Genomic DNA, 16,092 nt, shown 5'->3' on the forward strand with positions numbered 1-16,092 from the left:
TGACATCTACACATCACAATTATAGCTTTTTCACTCCCTTCCTAGGTGCCCTCCCTTCCATCCCTCCCCCGTCTCCCTCCCCGCATTATCACCAGTACCGTTATCTCCTCCCCCTTTCCCCGAACCCACCCCCACCACCATCCTTCGAGTAAAACCGCTCCTTGTCCTGCAATCAACCAGCTCCTTTGCCTGATATGCAAGACGATGAAATGCACGAACAATTGCACGAATCGCGCAGCGCACGCGAACACGTATAGAGATGAGGCATCCCCTTGTTTAAAAAAAAAAAAAAAACCAAAGAAAGACGGGCACGATACGTGATGATAATTTCACGCAAAGGGCGCTATACTACACGCCCAAGTCATGCGCGCACACAAAAAAACCTTCACCACCACCACCATGACTCTGTGACCGTGACTGTCGTCGCGGGCGTGTACCCAACTACGAAGCGACTGACCAAACCGCTGCCTAGTCCGGCACGCACGAACGAATGACGAGACTGACCGGCTGCCGATTTGTGGGTACTTGTGGGGTGATTTCTGGCGTGCGGGGAGTCATTTATCGTCATGCAAGGGACGACATGAAACTGGCGGGGGGGAGAGAGAAGCGCTTGGAAATGATCGTCCTATAGCTATATAGCTGGGCTACTATGCATCATCAACATTCCACCATGCATAGGTATATGCAGTTGGTGACGAAAGAGGATCCAGGACAGTAGTCAGTCCCGAAACGACATGAAGGGGATTAGAGACCCCGCATACGTCAGCAGTTGTGTCAATACGCGCGCACATCAAGGAAGAGGATGTTCAACGAACAGCAAGAATCACATTCTTGCATTATCTACGTTGTAAAAAAAAAAAAAAAAAATCGAGGGCAACTATCACTATCTAAGGTGCTCGAGGGGTATGTAGCAGACAGACAGACATGCAGCCAGCAGGGAACGCAAAAAACTTTCCAAAAAACAAGGGAAATCTGGCAGCGAGCAGCAATGTAGCAACAGCGCAGAGAGCAAGGCGGCAAGGCAGCGGACAATACTCTCTAGCGAAGACTAAAGTGTTTGTTGTTGTGATGCGCTTCCAGAGTCGATTGTTTGTTGCAGACAGGGAAAAGAGAAAACGAACGAACCAATTGGGGAGCAATTAATCAAAGCAACAGACAAGTTCGAAACCAAAAAAGCAAACCAGAGCATCGCAGGCCTCTCCTAAACAACAAAGTTCAAATCGTTTCCCTTCTCTCCCACACATTCTCGACTGGTGCATCTGCGGCTTCAAGAAGGATTTCTTGACCGGGGGTATTTCTCTCTTCGATGAAAAGAGTGACAGGTACACACAAAGAAAATGTTCCGCGAGGGAATCTCAATCCAGGCCGCCAGATCAAAAAGCCATCCCATTCACACCAGAGTCGGACAAGCTGTTGGCTCTGGTGGAACCGGAGGGGATACCAGAAATAGAGTGGGTGAAAAGGATGTCGTGAAGGTAAAGTGAATGAAAAAGGAGAACTTTCGCTAGACTGCCAATTTATCAAATCGCGACCGTGTCCTCAGCATGAGCAGTATTGACGCACGTCAACCAAGTCATTTACGTAGAAAGACATGTGCAAGAAAGGGGAAAATAGGGGCGCAAGTGGTGGTGTGAGTGTGGGAGATAGTGCACGACTAGTCGTAAGGTGAAGGAAACCCAACGCCATCAAGAGGCAGAGGAAGAAAGTCGTAAAGCGGAGTCATGAGCGAAGAAGGGTTGCCGGTTAGAAGCAGTTGAGCGCGCTCTTCTTCTTCTTTTTGTTGGCCTGGTTCAATGCGGCCATGCGTGCTTCGAGGTGGGCACGCTCGGCTTCAACCCTCATGCGCGCGTTGCGCTCTTCCTCGACCGCCTGAAGCGAGTAGCGGTTCTTGCTCTGCTCCTGCTTCATGACGTTGATTTCCTCTTCGAGACCAGTGCACTTCTTCTTCCAAGTCTCCATCTCGTTCTTGACCTTGGTGCTAGACGCCTCCAAGTCGGTAAGCGCCTCCTCCAGAGTTGCGGTAAGCTGCTTCTCCGCGAACAGGTGCTTCTCGATGGTTCGGATACGAGCCTCTTGGTCCTCGACAAGCTGCGCCTGAGCAATGTCCTTGCTCTGGTGCCTTGAAGCGGGCGGCGACGAGGGAATCGCATTGGGTCCAGCAGACGCCGGCGGCGATCCAGGGAGAGGAGGCAAGGGAATGGCCGGGGGCGGCGACGGCAGGCTGGTGTGCGAAGCGGACTTCCGCAGATTGACAGAGTCCTTGGAGTCGGAGCGTTGGAGAGCCGAGTGCGGATCCAGGGACTCACGGTTGGAAAACCTCTTGGCGCCACCGAGTTGAGCCTGTTACTGTTAACCAAAAGAGCACTGTAGTATGCGAACATTGTTGAAACTCACCTCAAGTTCGGCAATCTTCTTCCTCGAGTCCTCCAACTCCTTCTCCATGTCACCCTTGGCAGTGACGGCCTCCTCAAGCTGGACTTGACGCTCGATCTGAAGAGCAGACAGACGGTTGTTAGCAGCCTGGTGCGAGTCGTAGTTAGAGTTGAGCTGATCCTCAAGTTCCTCAACGAGACGAGAGCTCTTTCTCTCCTTGTCGCTGATCTTCTCAAGCTCTTTGAGTGTCTCCTCGTTGATCATCTTCAACTCGCCAACCTTGCCCTCCATGTCGGCAACGGCGGCCCGGGCCTTCTCCAACTCTTCTCTCGCAGCAGCAAGCTCAGTGGCAGCGGCGTCGTGCTTCTCAAGCAACTCTTTCCGCTCATGGATGAGCTTCTCGATTTGACTTTGGACATTGGTGGCATCCGTGTCCTCGTTAAGAGCCGCGGAGATGCTCTGGACGAGAGTGACCATCCCTTGGCGCGACTTCTCCATCTCAGCATCGTGCTCAGTCTGCAGCTTCAAGATTTGCTCTTGCAGAGCGGCAGCAGCCTCTTGGTGCTCAGCCAACTGCGTCTCAAGACGGCTGTTGATCTGCTCAATCTCCTCGGCATGAGTCTCGCGGAGAGTGTCCAGACCCTGCTGGTGAAGCGCAACGGCAGCCTTGTGCTCTTCGAGCTGTCTCTCCAGGTTAGCGACCAAGCCACGGTGCGTGTTCAATTCCCTCTCCGTAAGCTCTTTGTCGCCAGTTTCTGACTCGACTTGGTGCAGAATCTTAGCGTGAGACTCTTCGAGCTCTTCCAAGCGGGCAGCACTGGCTGCAGCGGCGGCCTTGTGGCTGTCAATCTCCTTCTTGAGACTTTCAACATCGGCGACCGCAGCATCAGATTGGCCAATGCGCTGCTCTGCGATTCTCAAAGCCTCCTCGAGCTCCTTGATGGTGACCTGAAGCTCGTTCTCGGACGCACGCATCGAAGTGATGGTAGAGTCGTACTTTGTCTGCCACTGGACAACTTCCCGCTGCAGAACAGCAATTTGTTGAGTAGCTTCGTCTTGAGAAAGATCATCCCTCGAAACCATCGGGCTAAGACCAGGTCCAGGAGACTCAGGGAAATCTCCCGGCATATCCTGACTGGACTCAGTGGCATCGCCTGAGTTGCTGATTCTGATCGAGGGAGAACGAGGTGACCCCAGAGCGGTCCTCAGGCTCTCAATCTGCTCAACAAGCTCCTGCTCACGAGCAGAGTGCGACTCCTGCATCTGCCTGACTTGGGCTTCGGACTCCATAAGCTGATCACGCATCTGAGCAACCGCAGTGATGTCAAGGGGAGACGACTTCAAACTAGATCTCTCACGGGTGAGACCAGAAATGATTGTCATCTTGCCTTCCATCTCCCTGCGAACCTGGGCCATGTCGGTCTCAAGCGCGACAACGCGTTCCTTGGCGGTATGAAGGTCCGTCATGATGGTGTTCAGGTTCATTTCGAAAGCCTGGATCGTCTCCGGATCTTCCTCCAGGTGGTCCAAAGCAATGTTCCGCAGTGCGGTAAACGAACGGTTTGCGCGGTCCACGGCAACGATGTTCTGGCTGGACTTCCGGCGGATGACGTGTGCTGTAGGTGAGTCGGGGCGAGCAAGCTGAACAGCCTTCTGTACCTCGCCCTTCAACTCGTCGACGTACTTGAGCGTCTCTTGATGATCCTTCTCCAGCTGCGAGTAACGTTGAGCCAGCTCGGCCATGTTCCCTTCCTTCTCCTCGTGTAACTTCTTGAGCTTCTCCATCTCTTGGGCGAGAGCGTCGTCATGAGGTACAACGCTTTCTTCTTCAGCAACTTCTGCCTCAGAGCCCTTCAGAGCGGTCTCAGCATCAGAAGTTGCCGATGTATAGATAGAGTCTCTCGGATTGGAAGACTCCCCAAGCAAGGACAATTCCGATGATAAGGTACGCGAGGATGAAGGTTGTCCATCCTCTTTGATCTCGTTGATCCCGTTCACCCCCGCGTGCGCTAAAAAAGAATCTGGTCCAGCAGAAGAAATAGAGGTACGTTGGTCAGACGTACGGGCCTCGTCCACAGCCTCCTGAAGCTCGGACAAGGTGTTTAAAGCGGCCTGGTATTTTCTTTGAAGGTCGTCAAAGTCATGAACAGTCGTCTCGTGTTCAACACGAAGGTCGAAAAGTTCCTGCGTCACAGCCTCAAGCTTGTCGTTGACGAAGTTGGTTTGCTCAGGGCTCTGGGGCATCTCCTCGGTCGAGGGCGCGACCTCGACCGTGGTCTCCTTGATCTTGTCGGGAGTCTGCGGTTCAGAAGATGCGGCTGATGGGCTCCCGGAGCGTTCCACCTCGTGCTCGACTTCGGCCTCGGTCTCCTCCTCAATGTTCCCATTGATGGTCCTCTTCGCATGGCCGTTAGTCAGAGCGTGTTCGGCAGGCCTGTTCTCTTTGTTGATGTTGTCGAGTTCGTAGAGAAGGTTGTCAAGCTTGCCAATGCTGCGCTGGCGCTCTATGACATGCTCCAGACGCTCAATCTCCCTTTGCATCAGCTCGTGGTCCTGCTCAGCTTCGGCAAGGCGCTCTTCCAAAGTGGAAATGTACTCCTCGCAGTTCTGCTCATTCTCACGTGCCCTGTTGATCTCCTTTCGCAGATCCTGGATGATGGCCGTCTGCTTCTCCTCCCCAGAAGTGATGCCGTCAACCTTGGACTCCAGGTCTTTGAGGTAGCTTTCGTTGCTGGCCTCACGGTCCGCGTACTTTTGGATGCGCGTCTGCAGCTGCTGGTTAAGGCTCTCCATGTAAGCAATCTTAGTCTCCTTCTCGAGCAGGCTGCTCTCGCTGGTGGAAAGCGAGGATCGCGTAGTCGATAGGGAACCTTCGAGGCTTTGGATCGTCTTCTCGTACTCCATCACCACCTGCTGGACGGCCTCGGCAAATGAGTTGGAACGGTTGAGTCTTTCCATGGCGGTTTCTCCAAGTGCATCAGAAAGACCGGAAGCGTCTGAAGAGTCAGCGTCGCGGGCCTTGGTGAATTCGGCGATGAAGTTTGCGTGGCGTTGACTCAATGCGTTGTAGTTTTCTTGAATGTCCAGAAGCTGGTTTTGGAGTTCGATTTCGCGCTCACCGGACCTCTCTGCTCTTTCCTTTGGCGTGCTTTCCTTGCGGCCAGTGCGCTCCGACAGCCGGATCTGGTCACGCAAGAAGGAAACCTCGGCCCGCAGACGCTCAATGATGGCCTTCGCGTCACCCTCGTCGGCGCTCTGTTGAATCTGCGGTTTACTCTGGATTGCACGAGCACGCTGAGCGTACTGGACGGTATTGAGAGTCTCGCTCAAATGGAACTCGGCGGGGTTGACACAGGCGACCATGTAGGTGATGGCATTGCCACCGAGGGAATCCTGGAGCAGGCGGGTGAGCTTCGAGTCTCTGTACGAGACGTGGGACCCTGATCTCTGCGAAAGCTGCGAGATGACCTTTCCTAAACTTGCCAGACCCGCGTTGATGGAGATACCTTCCCTCGCTCTTGCCCCCTCGGCGCCGGTATTTTTCAACCTTTCACTACCCGCAAGATCGACGAAGTGCAGCTTGCTATCCACCGTCACCCAGCTGTCCGAGCCAGACATTGCTTCCAGCGGCATTGATCTCCGCTTGTCTTGCACCGAAAGTTGCCCAGTGGCAGACTTGCTCTTCTTCTGGACGAGGTTCAAGCTGAAAACGGCATGCGAACGGGAAGACTGCGAATTGATCGCGGTAGCGTCCGTTTGACGAATGGAGGAACCAAAGTTTAGGGCATGGAGGAGGTCGTCGATAGAATTGATGGTCATCTGCTGAAGACCGGATAAAATAATCCTGCCCTTGGGATCCTCTCGGATCGTGACTTGAGCACGTTCATATTGCGGTACATCGGCTGGGACCAAGAGATCCCGGAGCTGCTCGTTGTAGATCTCGACATATGAGGCTTTCAACTGCCAATTTTTTTCCGCAGGCTTTGCACCCGCGCCAGGGAGCCCCATGGTGGAGTATCTTGTCGGCGCCCGAAGCCCGGAGCTGCCGGGGGCGCCGGGCGCGGAGTGGCCTGTTAAAACTTCGAATAATAATCTCGCAGCGCGAGGAACGACACCTGGAGACCATGTTAGTAGCCGATACCCTGATACCGCACTGCATTTCCGACATACCCATCGCCTCCTCATTTGCCTGCTGTTGCGGGCCCGAGGTACCCATGGTGTATGACTTTCCCGCACCGGACTGGCCATATGCCAAAATCGAGACATTGTATCCTTGCACAAAAGCATTCACGCTTTCACTCAGATATTCCCAGACACCGGCCTGGTCCACGGACTCGCCGAAGACGCGATCGAAGACGAACAGCTTCTTTCCTTGTTGCGAGTCGACGGCAATCGTGGTGTCAGTGTTGACTTGGCACGCGCTGTTGCGAAATCTTTGCGGGATGAGCTCATAGTTGGGATCGCCAGGCTTAAGCGGAGGGCGGACGCGAATGGCTGCGCGGCGCGTTGGGTTAGCAAAGATGACGCGGAGTGACGCGCCGAGGTGAAGTGTAGGTACGCACCAACTTTGACGGCGGTCTTGCTGTCTTCATCGGATGCCCTGCTGCCGCCGCCGGCGCGGCTGCTCACGCTCATGCGGCTGCTGGAGCGGTTTGGGCGCATCATGGCGCTCAGAGGGCGCTGGATGCCGCTGGCTGGCGAGCCGGGCGGAGATGTTATCTCCATGGTCCCGGTGGTGCCGTCGGCGGGGCGGTGGTGTGGTGGTGAGGGCAGGGCGCACAGGTTTGCTGTTCTTACGTGGGCGTGCCGAGGCGCCGAAGGCCAGGTTCAAGATGCGGAGCGCAGGGCGAGGGCGGCACTACTGGCGTAGAACATGCGCAGAAGGTCGGCGGCACGGCAGATGCGCGATCTGTGCGACGGATGCGGTGGTTCGCGGCGGGCTCAGCATGGACCGAGGGCGCGGACTCGAGGAGGGAGAGCCGTGTCTGTTGTCGCGGGCGATAGTCGCAGACGGGTCCCGCGTGCGCTGGCGGCGACTGGCCGGGTGCTTTTGAATTTGTTGCCTGGGGTTGCGTCCCAGGGTCGGCTGGCCTTTCAGGGGGCTCTGGCAGGGCAGGGACCGTTGGCGTTAGACCCGGAAGATAGGAGAACCAGGCGCGCGCTCGCAGTCCGCCGGCGCTGGCTAACGGCTCTACTCTGCGAAGGGAGGGCGGGAGACGGCTGCAGGGGGCGCGGACGGGGTTGTGGTTTCAGGCTGGGCTGCCGGTGTCTTCTGCCCAAGGCGAGTCCTCCAGCGCAGCGAGCTGATGAAGCAACGCAGCAACGCAGCACGCGCGCGGGCGTGCAGGCAAGCGGCCACCGGGCCAGGCACTCTGGTCCCTGTCCCGGAGGATGGGCTCCCGCTACGATCTTAGCGCGGCCGGGCACGTTGGACGCTTTCCACGCCCTTCTTCTCGCGTGGGCTGATTGCGACTCTGGCCGCCGAGAACCCAATGGCTCCCCGCCGCCGTCTCCGCCGGCCTGCACTGCCTCGTGCTGCGACGGCGCCCACCACGGTTGGACATGCGCAGCGCGCCCGTGGGTCGGCACTGGTCGCCGACACACGTCGTCCCCCGCATAATAAGGCAGCAGGAACAGCCGCTAGCCATGCAGGAGCGCCGCCCGATGCGCGTCTAGGCAGGCACGCGCCGGCGCCTCCCTCTGCCTCTGCTGCACGCTGTCAATCGCGCTGCTGCTGCTGCTGGTCCGCCGTTTCTCCGCGCACATCTCCATCCAGTCGCGCCCCGTCTGATGCGCGCTGTCATTTTACGCGCGCCGGCGACGTGCTCTCAACGGGCAAGGACTGGCGATTATTGCGGCTGCCCATCATCACCTCCGAGACCCCATTCGGGCCCGCGCAGAGTCATCTCGTCGACCCGTCATCCATTTTTGGAGATCACCGGTCTGAAACGTCGTCGCCGCGCCACCAGGAGGCCCCCGCCCAGCGCGAGCCCAGCGCGCTCGACGCGATCTGCATGCTGGCGACAACTCCAGCGTCAGGGGTGCACTGCTCGCCTACGCGCCAATTGTGCTCTCGTCATGCCCATCCACGCCATCGTGATCTCCCCCTCCGCTTCGTGTGCGCCTTGCGCCAGATCCAGCCGCGCTACCTACGGCCTCACGCTCTCTCCGAGTCACCTTCACCAGCGTACCACGCCAGTCTGGCGGCCCGGAGGAGCAGCAAAACCCGACGTCCAGGCTGGGCCGACGGCCAAAACAAGCTTCTGAGGCTGGGCCGCCCACGGGCGCAGCTACCACAGCGTACATTTTGCCGACGCGGCGTCGACAGGCGAATTTCTCATCTCCCATCCAGCGCGTCGTCCCACCAGGCGTGCCGCCGAGCGCCTGCCTTCGGAATGTCTGCCGAGCACAGGCTGGCTTGAGCATTTGAACACGTCAAAAGAATCGGGATCCATGAGTTGTGACACCGGAGATGCTTCCAGGCCCCCGGCCTGCGAAGCTGGCAGACGGAGAGGCTGGGCGCTGCGTAAGCCTTGAGCGCCCGACACGTTCCAAAACACTGAAGAATGATCTACGGCCGTGCCACAAGTCAAGGGCTTTAACTTTTCTTTCTAATTCCCCCTGGGCGTTGGAAGCAGAACGTGCGCGACACGCAGCATTTTCAATGCGCCGCATCCGGGATGGTAAGCTCCGAGATGGCGCAATGCGTATGCTCTCAAGCATGACAGAGATCTGAAACCGCATGTTTGAACTGGCGCACTCCTCGGCTGACCTTTTTGGCACCTCCTACTCCAAAACGGGTTATCACCGTGGTCAATCGAATCACCCTCATTCCGCAAAGGCTTGCGAACCACCCCGCCTCACCAAGCACTCTAGCACTCTCCCTTTTCTTTTTCAAACACGTTTGTGGGCGGGTGGGCCGGACGGTGCTCGTTAGCTGGACGCCGGCGAGGTCCGGCGAGGTTCTAGCTGCCGCTCGCATCCCACTCCGAAGCTACCGAGTGCATTAGTCCAGCGCCCCCAATGACCGCAAGGGCCAGCAGTTCGGCCAGCAGCTCCGGACATGAACTGTGCCTCTGGTAGCGCCGCAGCTTCTGCGGAATCACTAAAAAAAGCAAGCTGCGCTGGAACCAATGCTTTTCCCGGAAAGCCTAAACCAATCGGAGGTTATTCTGCCTCACTACTGCGATCCGAACATCCGGTTTGGATCGACCCAGATATCTGGAGAGCTTGCCGATGATCTGGCTTCCAGAAGACGCTTTAGCGTTTCAAATCACCGGCTTCAGATCTGTGATCCTAGGAGTGGAATGTTCCACTGCTTCCAGGCCTAGTCCCTACCGAGAGGAGTGTCTTACGGTAAGTCAACGATAGTGTCACTCCTATGCTCCAGCGTATGCAGTGGCTCTGCTGCTGCTCCTGTAGTGCTTGTTGAAGGAAGTGCCTCTCAATGGACGATGTGAGACATGACAGCTCTACCGGATGTCCCGAGATTTCACCAATACCATGTGACTCGTGATCAAATCTGGCCTATGAGCGCTGAAGAGGGCTAATAACCTCTCGACGTAGCTACTGCGTGTGAGCAAGCGCACATAGTTCAAGAAATACAGAGGGGAAAAACCGCTCGGTCAAATAATATGTTCTCTAAACTCTTCTTTTCGGCAGTCAGCCATTAGATCTCTTAGATTGGTAGGAAAGAAGAAAGATAATGTTGCTCCCTTTTCTCGGCCGTAGAAATAAGCAAGCAGCAAGATAATGCATTCCAACCAAGCAACATGTCATGCTGCCCCCGAAAGTAAAAGCGCCGTGTTTTTCCTTTGCAATTCAAGGCATCCCAAGTCGACAACCCTCAAAGCTGATTCATCATCAGGCCGGTCCTCTCACGCGTCACCAGCAACGCCTATACCCATACCCTCCGGCCTCCGTTCCACAACAGGATCGCCTGCAGCGTCGAAGCTGCGAGCACCCGCCATGTCCGAGAGGGCGCCCGCAGCAGTCTCCAAACCCTCCCTCTCCCTCGTCTTCTGGACGGGCACGATGTCCCGCCAATTGGGCTTGGGCTGCACGTCCAACGTCTTGCCCACCTTGACGTCTTCCCTCAGCATGTCGCGGAACGCCGCCGTGCTGGCGTTGTCGTCGTTCAGCAGCCGGTCGACGCGCTCCATGCGGCCGAGCTCGGCCTCCATCATGTTCTCGAGTATCAGCTCCTTGGACAGCCACTCGTCCTTGCGGGCCTTCTCCTGCGTGTCGACCTCGGCCTTCAGCTCCTCGCCCTCCAGCGTCGCCCACTGTATCTGCCGGGTCAGCAGCCGCATCAGATCCGGCGCCGACAGGCCCAGCTCGTCCTTTGTGAATTGTATGTCTGCCGGGAACTTGCGGGTGAGCGGGCTGTGGGGGATTGTGGGGTCGAGGGGCCGGTAGATGACGTTGTTGTGCTCGTACTCGTTCTCGGGGGGCACCGCCGGCTGCTGCTGCCCCGTGCCGCCCTGCGAGTGCGGCGAAGCGGGCATTGGCGAGCCGGGCTTCTCGGTGCCATTGTTTTTGAAGACCAGCCGCAGCCGCTGGTTCTTGTTCGACGGGTTCGAGGAGTGGTGTTTTGGAACGGGATCCGAGGGTCGTAGCGCTTCCGTCTCGTGCACGGTACGCATATGCTTTGCCAGAGCGTCGGAACGCGTGAAGGCACGATCGCATTCTGGTCAGGCGTTAGCAGCTGGCTTCACTGACTTATACATGGAAGCAATGGGCGGGGAAGCACGCAAGGGAGCGTTGGCGGTGGCAGCAACTTACCCGGCAAAGTGCAGTAGAAAGGCTTCTCTCTGGTATGGCTGCGCATGTGTGCTCTCAGGGCGTAGCCGCTGGCATGGGGAATGCCTTTGCGCTGGCAGTCGGTCCACTCACACGAGTACTTCTTCTGGCGGGTGCCGATGTGATCATCGTGCAAGTGATCGACCAGCTTGTCCATGTTTCCCAGATCGCCAGCCTCGCACCCTTCCCACTTGCAGACAGATACCTGTTCTTGGCCGAAGCTCTCCTCCTCTTGCAAGCCTCCGCCACCGCCGCCGCTATAACCATGGTGCGGTGAGGCTGGAACGCTGCCATCTGTGTCTTCGGAAATGTAGATGTCGGCGTCGTCGTCGGGCTGGGGTGCCTCGGGGGTCGCACGCCGAAAGTTGGCGAGACCAGAGGAGGGCCCGGCGCCGGTGCGCTGGCGCTTCGACGGGCGCGTGCTATCGTGGTCGGCGTCGTTGTACGTGTCGACACTCAAGGAGCGATCCTCGATTTTGACGTCCTCCTGGAACTCGTCGGAGGACAGCTCCGAGAGTGGCGATCCGGGCGAGTCCATGGTGGCGCGGGCGCAGAGGTGCTGGCGCGGCTGTTGGAAGGTGGGTTGGTGATGATGGCAGCGGGAAAGGGACGGCGACGAGCGGCCATGGTGTTGAGCTGAGCTCGAGCTAGCTGGGACTTTGCCGCGCGCGCCTGCCCAGGCCAGCCGCCCGCTGCGCGCGTCGGGGGAGGCCCGAGTGTCCAATGGGCGGCCACGATAAACCCTGGTGGTGCGGCGCGGAACAGCGCCCACTGCCGCAGTTGCCCCAGCTTAAATTCTCAAGGTTGCAGAACGCCGTCGCCGTCACCTCACTCTCTTTGTCGGTGAGGTCCTCACCCGCGCCTCGAGGCCACCTAGCATTTGCACGCACCCAAGCAAAGCACCGGATCAAATGCTGTGATCTAGCAGCGGCTAATGCTACGTGCGGCTGAGCCCCCCGCCTACGCGGAACTGTGACATGGGGTTCACCACGAAAGCTATGCCGCAATTTTCAACAGGTTCGTTCTACATTCCTTACATCACCCCTCCTCCTGAACCCGCGAGTGATGACAGAAAGAATTCTGCAATCCTGATGGAGTCCTCCTTCGGGAGTGGTGCCACATGGTGATTAATTCTACACTTGATCTGACGATCCCCGAACATAAACGCACATGCTCTGCTAGTGATACATCGGCAGCTAGCTAACGCAATTCTTGAGTTAGGTGCGCCACATTCCGGTGCGCGGAGGATTTTCTGTGAGCAGGGGTCTGTTGCGCGAATCAACGTGTCACCCGAGGGTGTCGAAGGGTTGGTGGGCAGACTGGTATCTGTTGCCTGATCCAATCGCACCTCGTCCAGTGCGCAGAGAGATGGTCATGAGCAGACCATGCTTTGTGCATCTGGCAGGAGTGCTGCGCGGGCTTTACTAACTGTCTCACAAGCCTATCATGACAAGAGTGCGGAGTAAAGACCGCTCAGACGGAGCTTGGGTGGGAGCAATCTGATATTTCTCTAAAACGTCTGGGAACGTGTCCAGAGTAGCTAACCGTTCATGTGCGCCTGGGCAGCAGCAGGATACCTGGCACCCTTGACCTCTATCCGCTGCAAAATCGTCTCAATCTCAGCCATGTCCTGATCAGACAGGGTGACATCCTGGAGGTTCTCTTTGACGCGAGCATCGGTAGTAGCACCGGGGATGGGAATCACGACTGGGAAACCATTCTTGTTGCTGTGTTGCCTGACCCAAGCTAGACCAACCTGACCGAGGGTTGCACCCTTCTTCTTGGCAATCTTGTCGACTTCGTCTGCAAGCTTGATGTTCTCGTCGAAAACGTCGGGCTGGAAGCGCGGCGCAATGCGGCGGAAGTCGCCCTCGGGGATGTCTTCGACGCTGCGGATTTGGCCCGTCTGTTGGCATTTGGTCAGCATCCTGTCAGCCTCGAACTTGCAACGTGACATACCAAGAATCCGCGGCCAAGCGGCGAGTAGGCGACGATGGGAATGTTCAATTCGCCGCAGGCCTTGGCAATGTCGTTTTGCAGAATGTCGGTGCAGTACATGGAGAACTCGACTTCGACAAAGGCAATGGGATGGACCTTGGCAGCGCGTCTGATGGTTTGCGCGCTGACTTCGGAAAGAGAAATGCCTCCAAGCTTGCCCGCCTTGACGAACTCGGCGATGTACGAAATGGTGTCCTCGACGGGGACGTTGGGGTCCACCCGGGCGCATTCAAACGTGTCCAGAAACTTCTTGCCGTCGAGCAGACGCAGGCACTCGTTGATGCTCCTCTGGACATTCTCGCGGCTGCCATCGGGCACCAATTGACCGGGCTTTGCGCCACCCTTGATGGAGATGACAACCTTGTCGGCGTCTTCGGGATATTTGGTGAAGTAGTCCCTCAGCAAATGGAGGGAGTTGAGCTCGGGCGTGCCGTAAAACTCGCCGCCGTTCCAGAAGTTGGAGCCGCCCTCCAGGGCGGCCTTCATGGCCTTGAAAGACTCGTCGAACGGCTGAGGGTTTTGACGCCATGTCATGCCTGCGTGTCCGTTAGCAACACACGATTGATTCATCATGGCCGGGTCCGACTTACCCATCAAGCCAAAGCCAGTGGCTCCGACCTTCTTGCCAGTGATCTCAACCATGCTTTCTGTATTGGAGAATTGGTGTCTGGGATGTTCTGTCGACAGGGTAAGTGAACGGGTTGATGTGGAATGGAATGTAGGCGACAACAGCACGCTCCGCAGCTGGCATGAGCTCTTATAGCTGAGCCAACTGGCGAGCCGGCGTTAATCGGCATACTCACATGTATTTCCGGCAACCGAACCTGAAGGATGCGCTTGCCTGATCGAGGCCCTGAATCTGGGGATCCAGGGTTTGCGTGCATGAGGAGCAGCGGGAAGCTTTTGCGAGCAAGACGCGCCCCGCAAACTTAAATCCGTTACAGCCGCCGCTCGGCCTCTTGATGTCATCTTAACTCCAGTCTCCATCCACAACTCATCCGTGTCTCAGCCATTGTGCTGCGTACACCGGCTTTCGGGCTTGAGACCATCTCTCCGAACAGCGCGGCCTGATTCCGTCTGGGTAGCTCTGGGCTCTTGCGAAGCCGCATCATGGTCGGGTTCAACGAACAGAGTGCATCCATCACTGAAGACATGCATTACCTAAAACAGCGTACCAATCTAATCTAGCTCGATCCGACCCTCAAGCATCGACCGACTCACACTCCTCAAACGGAGGGTGGTTGAAGAACCTGACGCCACCCTGCCGCGACTGCTCAATCGCCTCCTTCGCATACTTCCTCATCGCGTCTTCGTACTTTCCAATACTCTCTGCCGACACCCGGCCTCCATTCTCCACCAGCACCTTGGTCAAGCCCGCCGCGTCACGAAACGCTGTCACCGCACCCACCCCTCCAGACGGCGACATGACGTGCGCCGCATCTCCAAGCAGCGTCACCGGCTCCCTCAGCGGCTCCCAAGACGCTAACTCCGGCCGCATACTAAGCACACGCATCGCAGCCGTCTGGCTCGGATCTGCCAGTTCAAACAGTGCGCGCAGCTGCGGATGCCACTCCTTGGTGATGTCCAACGCCAGTTTCCTTGCCTCCTCACTTGACATGCGTCCCAACGCTTCGTCGTCCACGCCGAAAACCTCCTTCCTCGACACCAACACCCAGTACACATAATCTTCCTCTGGGCACCCCTCGACCTCCCCCCTCTGCGGAAACCGGACAGCCTCGTACAAGCATGTCACCGGCCCGCCATCCGCCCTCCCCTTGTCCTCGACCACCCTCATCCCCCGCTCCAACAGCCCCTCCGACATCTTCCCCTCCACTCCCCCCTCACCGCCATTCAACACCGTCTTCCCGTACACGAGCCGCCCCCGCGTATCAACCGGCCGCAGCGCCCCGTCCCTCAAAAACTGCCTCCTCACCCGACTGCGCGCGCCATCCGCCCCCACGAGCAGACACCCCCTCGCCGTCGACCCGTCCGCAAACCGCGCGACCACCACCTTCCCCCCACCTTCTTCTTCTCCCCCTTCCTCGACATCATACCCCTCAAACGCCTTCCCCCACACCACCCTCTCCCCCACACCCCCCTCCATCAACACCCCCTTCAGCGCCGCCCGATCCGGCGTATACGGCCTCCTCCCCCCCGCCCCCATCGCCTCCCTCACGCGCTTCTCCCGCGCCTCGTCCATCCCTCCTCCCCTATGACCATGACCATGACCATGGCCATGCCCGCCACGCTGCTGCTGCCCCTCCCCCTCCCGCTCCCCCGCCGTCCTCGCATCCACCGACCGGCCCGGCCCACCCGGCCCTCCACCCCCACCCCCGCCGCGCAGCTCCACCCGCGCACACGTCTCCTCGAACCGCGCGAACACGGCCGGCGGCAGCGTGTCCTCGAGCGCGGCGATGCCCGCGCCGCCCGCGACGCGGATGCGGTACCCCTGGGGGCGGGCGGCGGGCGCGGCGTCGCGGTCGTAGATGGCGAAGGGGATGGGATTGGCGTTGTTGTTGTTGTTGTGCGCCAGGAGGCCTTGGGCGAGGAGGAGGCCGCCCAGGCCGGCGCCGATGATGAGGATTGGGAGGGGTTGCGGGGGTTGGGACTGGGGTTGGGGTTGGGCGGGTTGAGGCATTTTTTTCTTGTTTTTCTTTCTCTTTTTTTTTCTTTTTTTGTTCTCGATTGGGGGAGTGAGGTAAGGTGAAGGGGATTGGGTTGGTTGATTGGTCGGTCTGTTCGCTGATTGGTTGGCTGGCTGGTGGGTTGGTTGGTTGGTTGGTAGGCTGACTAGTTGATTGGTCGATTGGTAGGCTGATTGGTCGATTGGTCGGTGGGTAGGTAGGAAGGTAGCGGTAAGATCCGAAAGGCTATGTGTTTGAGGGCGGTAGGGAACAAGAAGGCGAAGGCGAAGAAATG

General features: G+C 57.9%; 4 protein-coding genes across 4 annotated transcripts; all 4 read right to left on the reverse strand.

The window, feature by feature from the left end:
• Positions 1-1,743: 1,743 nt before the first annotated feature.
• BKCO1_400087 (kinesin family protein) lies at positions 1,744-7,098 on the reverse strand (the record flags this gene model as incomplete). Its single annotated transcript, XM_020275754.1, has 4 exons — positions 1,744-2,340; positions 2,395-6,488; positions 6,544-6,867; positions 6,936-7,098. The coding sequence occupies 4 exons, from the start codon at positions 7,096-7,098 to the stop codon at positions 1,744-1,746; spliced, it is 5,178 nt and encodes a 1,725-aa protein (XP_020134192.1).
• Positions 7,099-10,250: 3,152 nt separating this feature from the next.
• On the reverse strand, positions 10,251-11,713 carry BKCO1_400088 (c2h2 finger domain protein; the record flags this gene model as incomplete). The annotated part of the gene is made up of 2 exons (XM_020275755.1): positions 10,251-11,062; positions 11,158-11,713. 2 exons carry the CDS (start codon positions 11,711-11,713, stop codon positions 10,251-10,253), a joined length of 1,368 nt encoding a protein of 455 aa, XP_020134185.1.
• A 1,002-nt stretch (positions 11,714-12,715) lies between these two features.
• BKCO1_400089 (pyridoxal reductase) lies at positions 12,716-13,815 on the reverse strand (the record flags this gene model as incomplete). Its single annotated transcript, XM_020275756.1, has 3 exons — positions 12,716-13,081; positions 13,135-13,709; positions 13,764-13,815. 3 exons carry the CDS (start codon positions 13,813-13,815, stop codon positions 12,716-12,718), a joined length of 993 nt encoding a protein of 330 aa, XP_020134186.1.
• Positions 13,816-14,374: 559 nt separating this feature from the next.
• On the reverse strand, positions 14,375-15,811 carry BKCO1_400090 (cercosporin toxin biosynthesis protein; the record flags this gene model as incomplete). Its single annotated transcript, XM_020275758.1, has 1 exon — positions 14,375-15,811. One exon carries the CDS (start codon positions 15,809-15,811, stop codon positions 14,375-14,377), a length of 1,437 nt encoding a protein of 478 aa, XP_020134288.1.
• Between the last annotated feature and the right edge of the window lie 281 nt (positions 15,812-16,092).

Source organism: Diplodia corticola (assembly GCF_001883845.1).
Source record: "Diplodia corticola strain CBS 112549 chromosome Unknown scaffold4, whole genome shotgun sequence".
Taxonomy (NCBI): Eukaryota; Fungi; Ascomycota; class Dothideomycetes; order Botryosphaeriales; family Botryosphaeriaceae; genus Diplodia; species Diplodia corticola.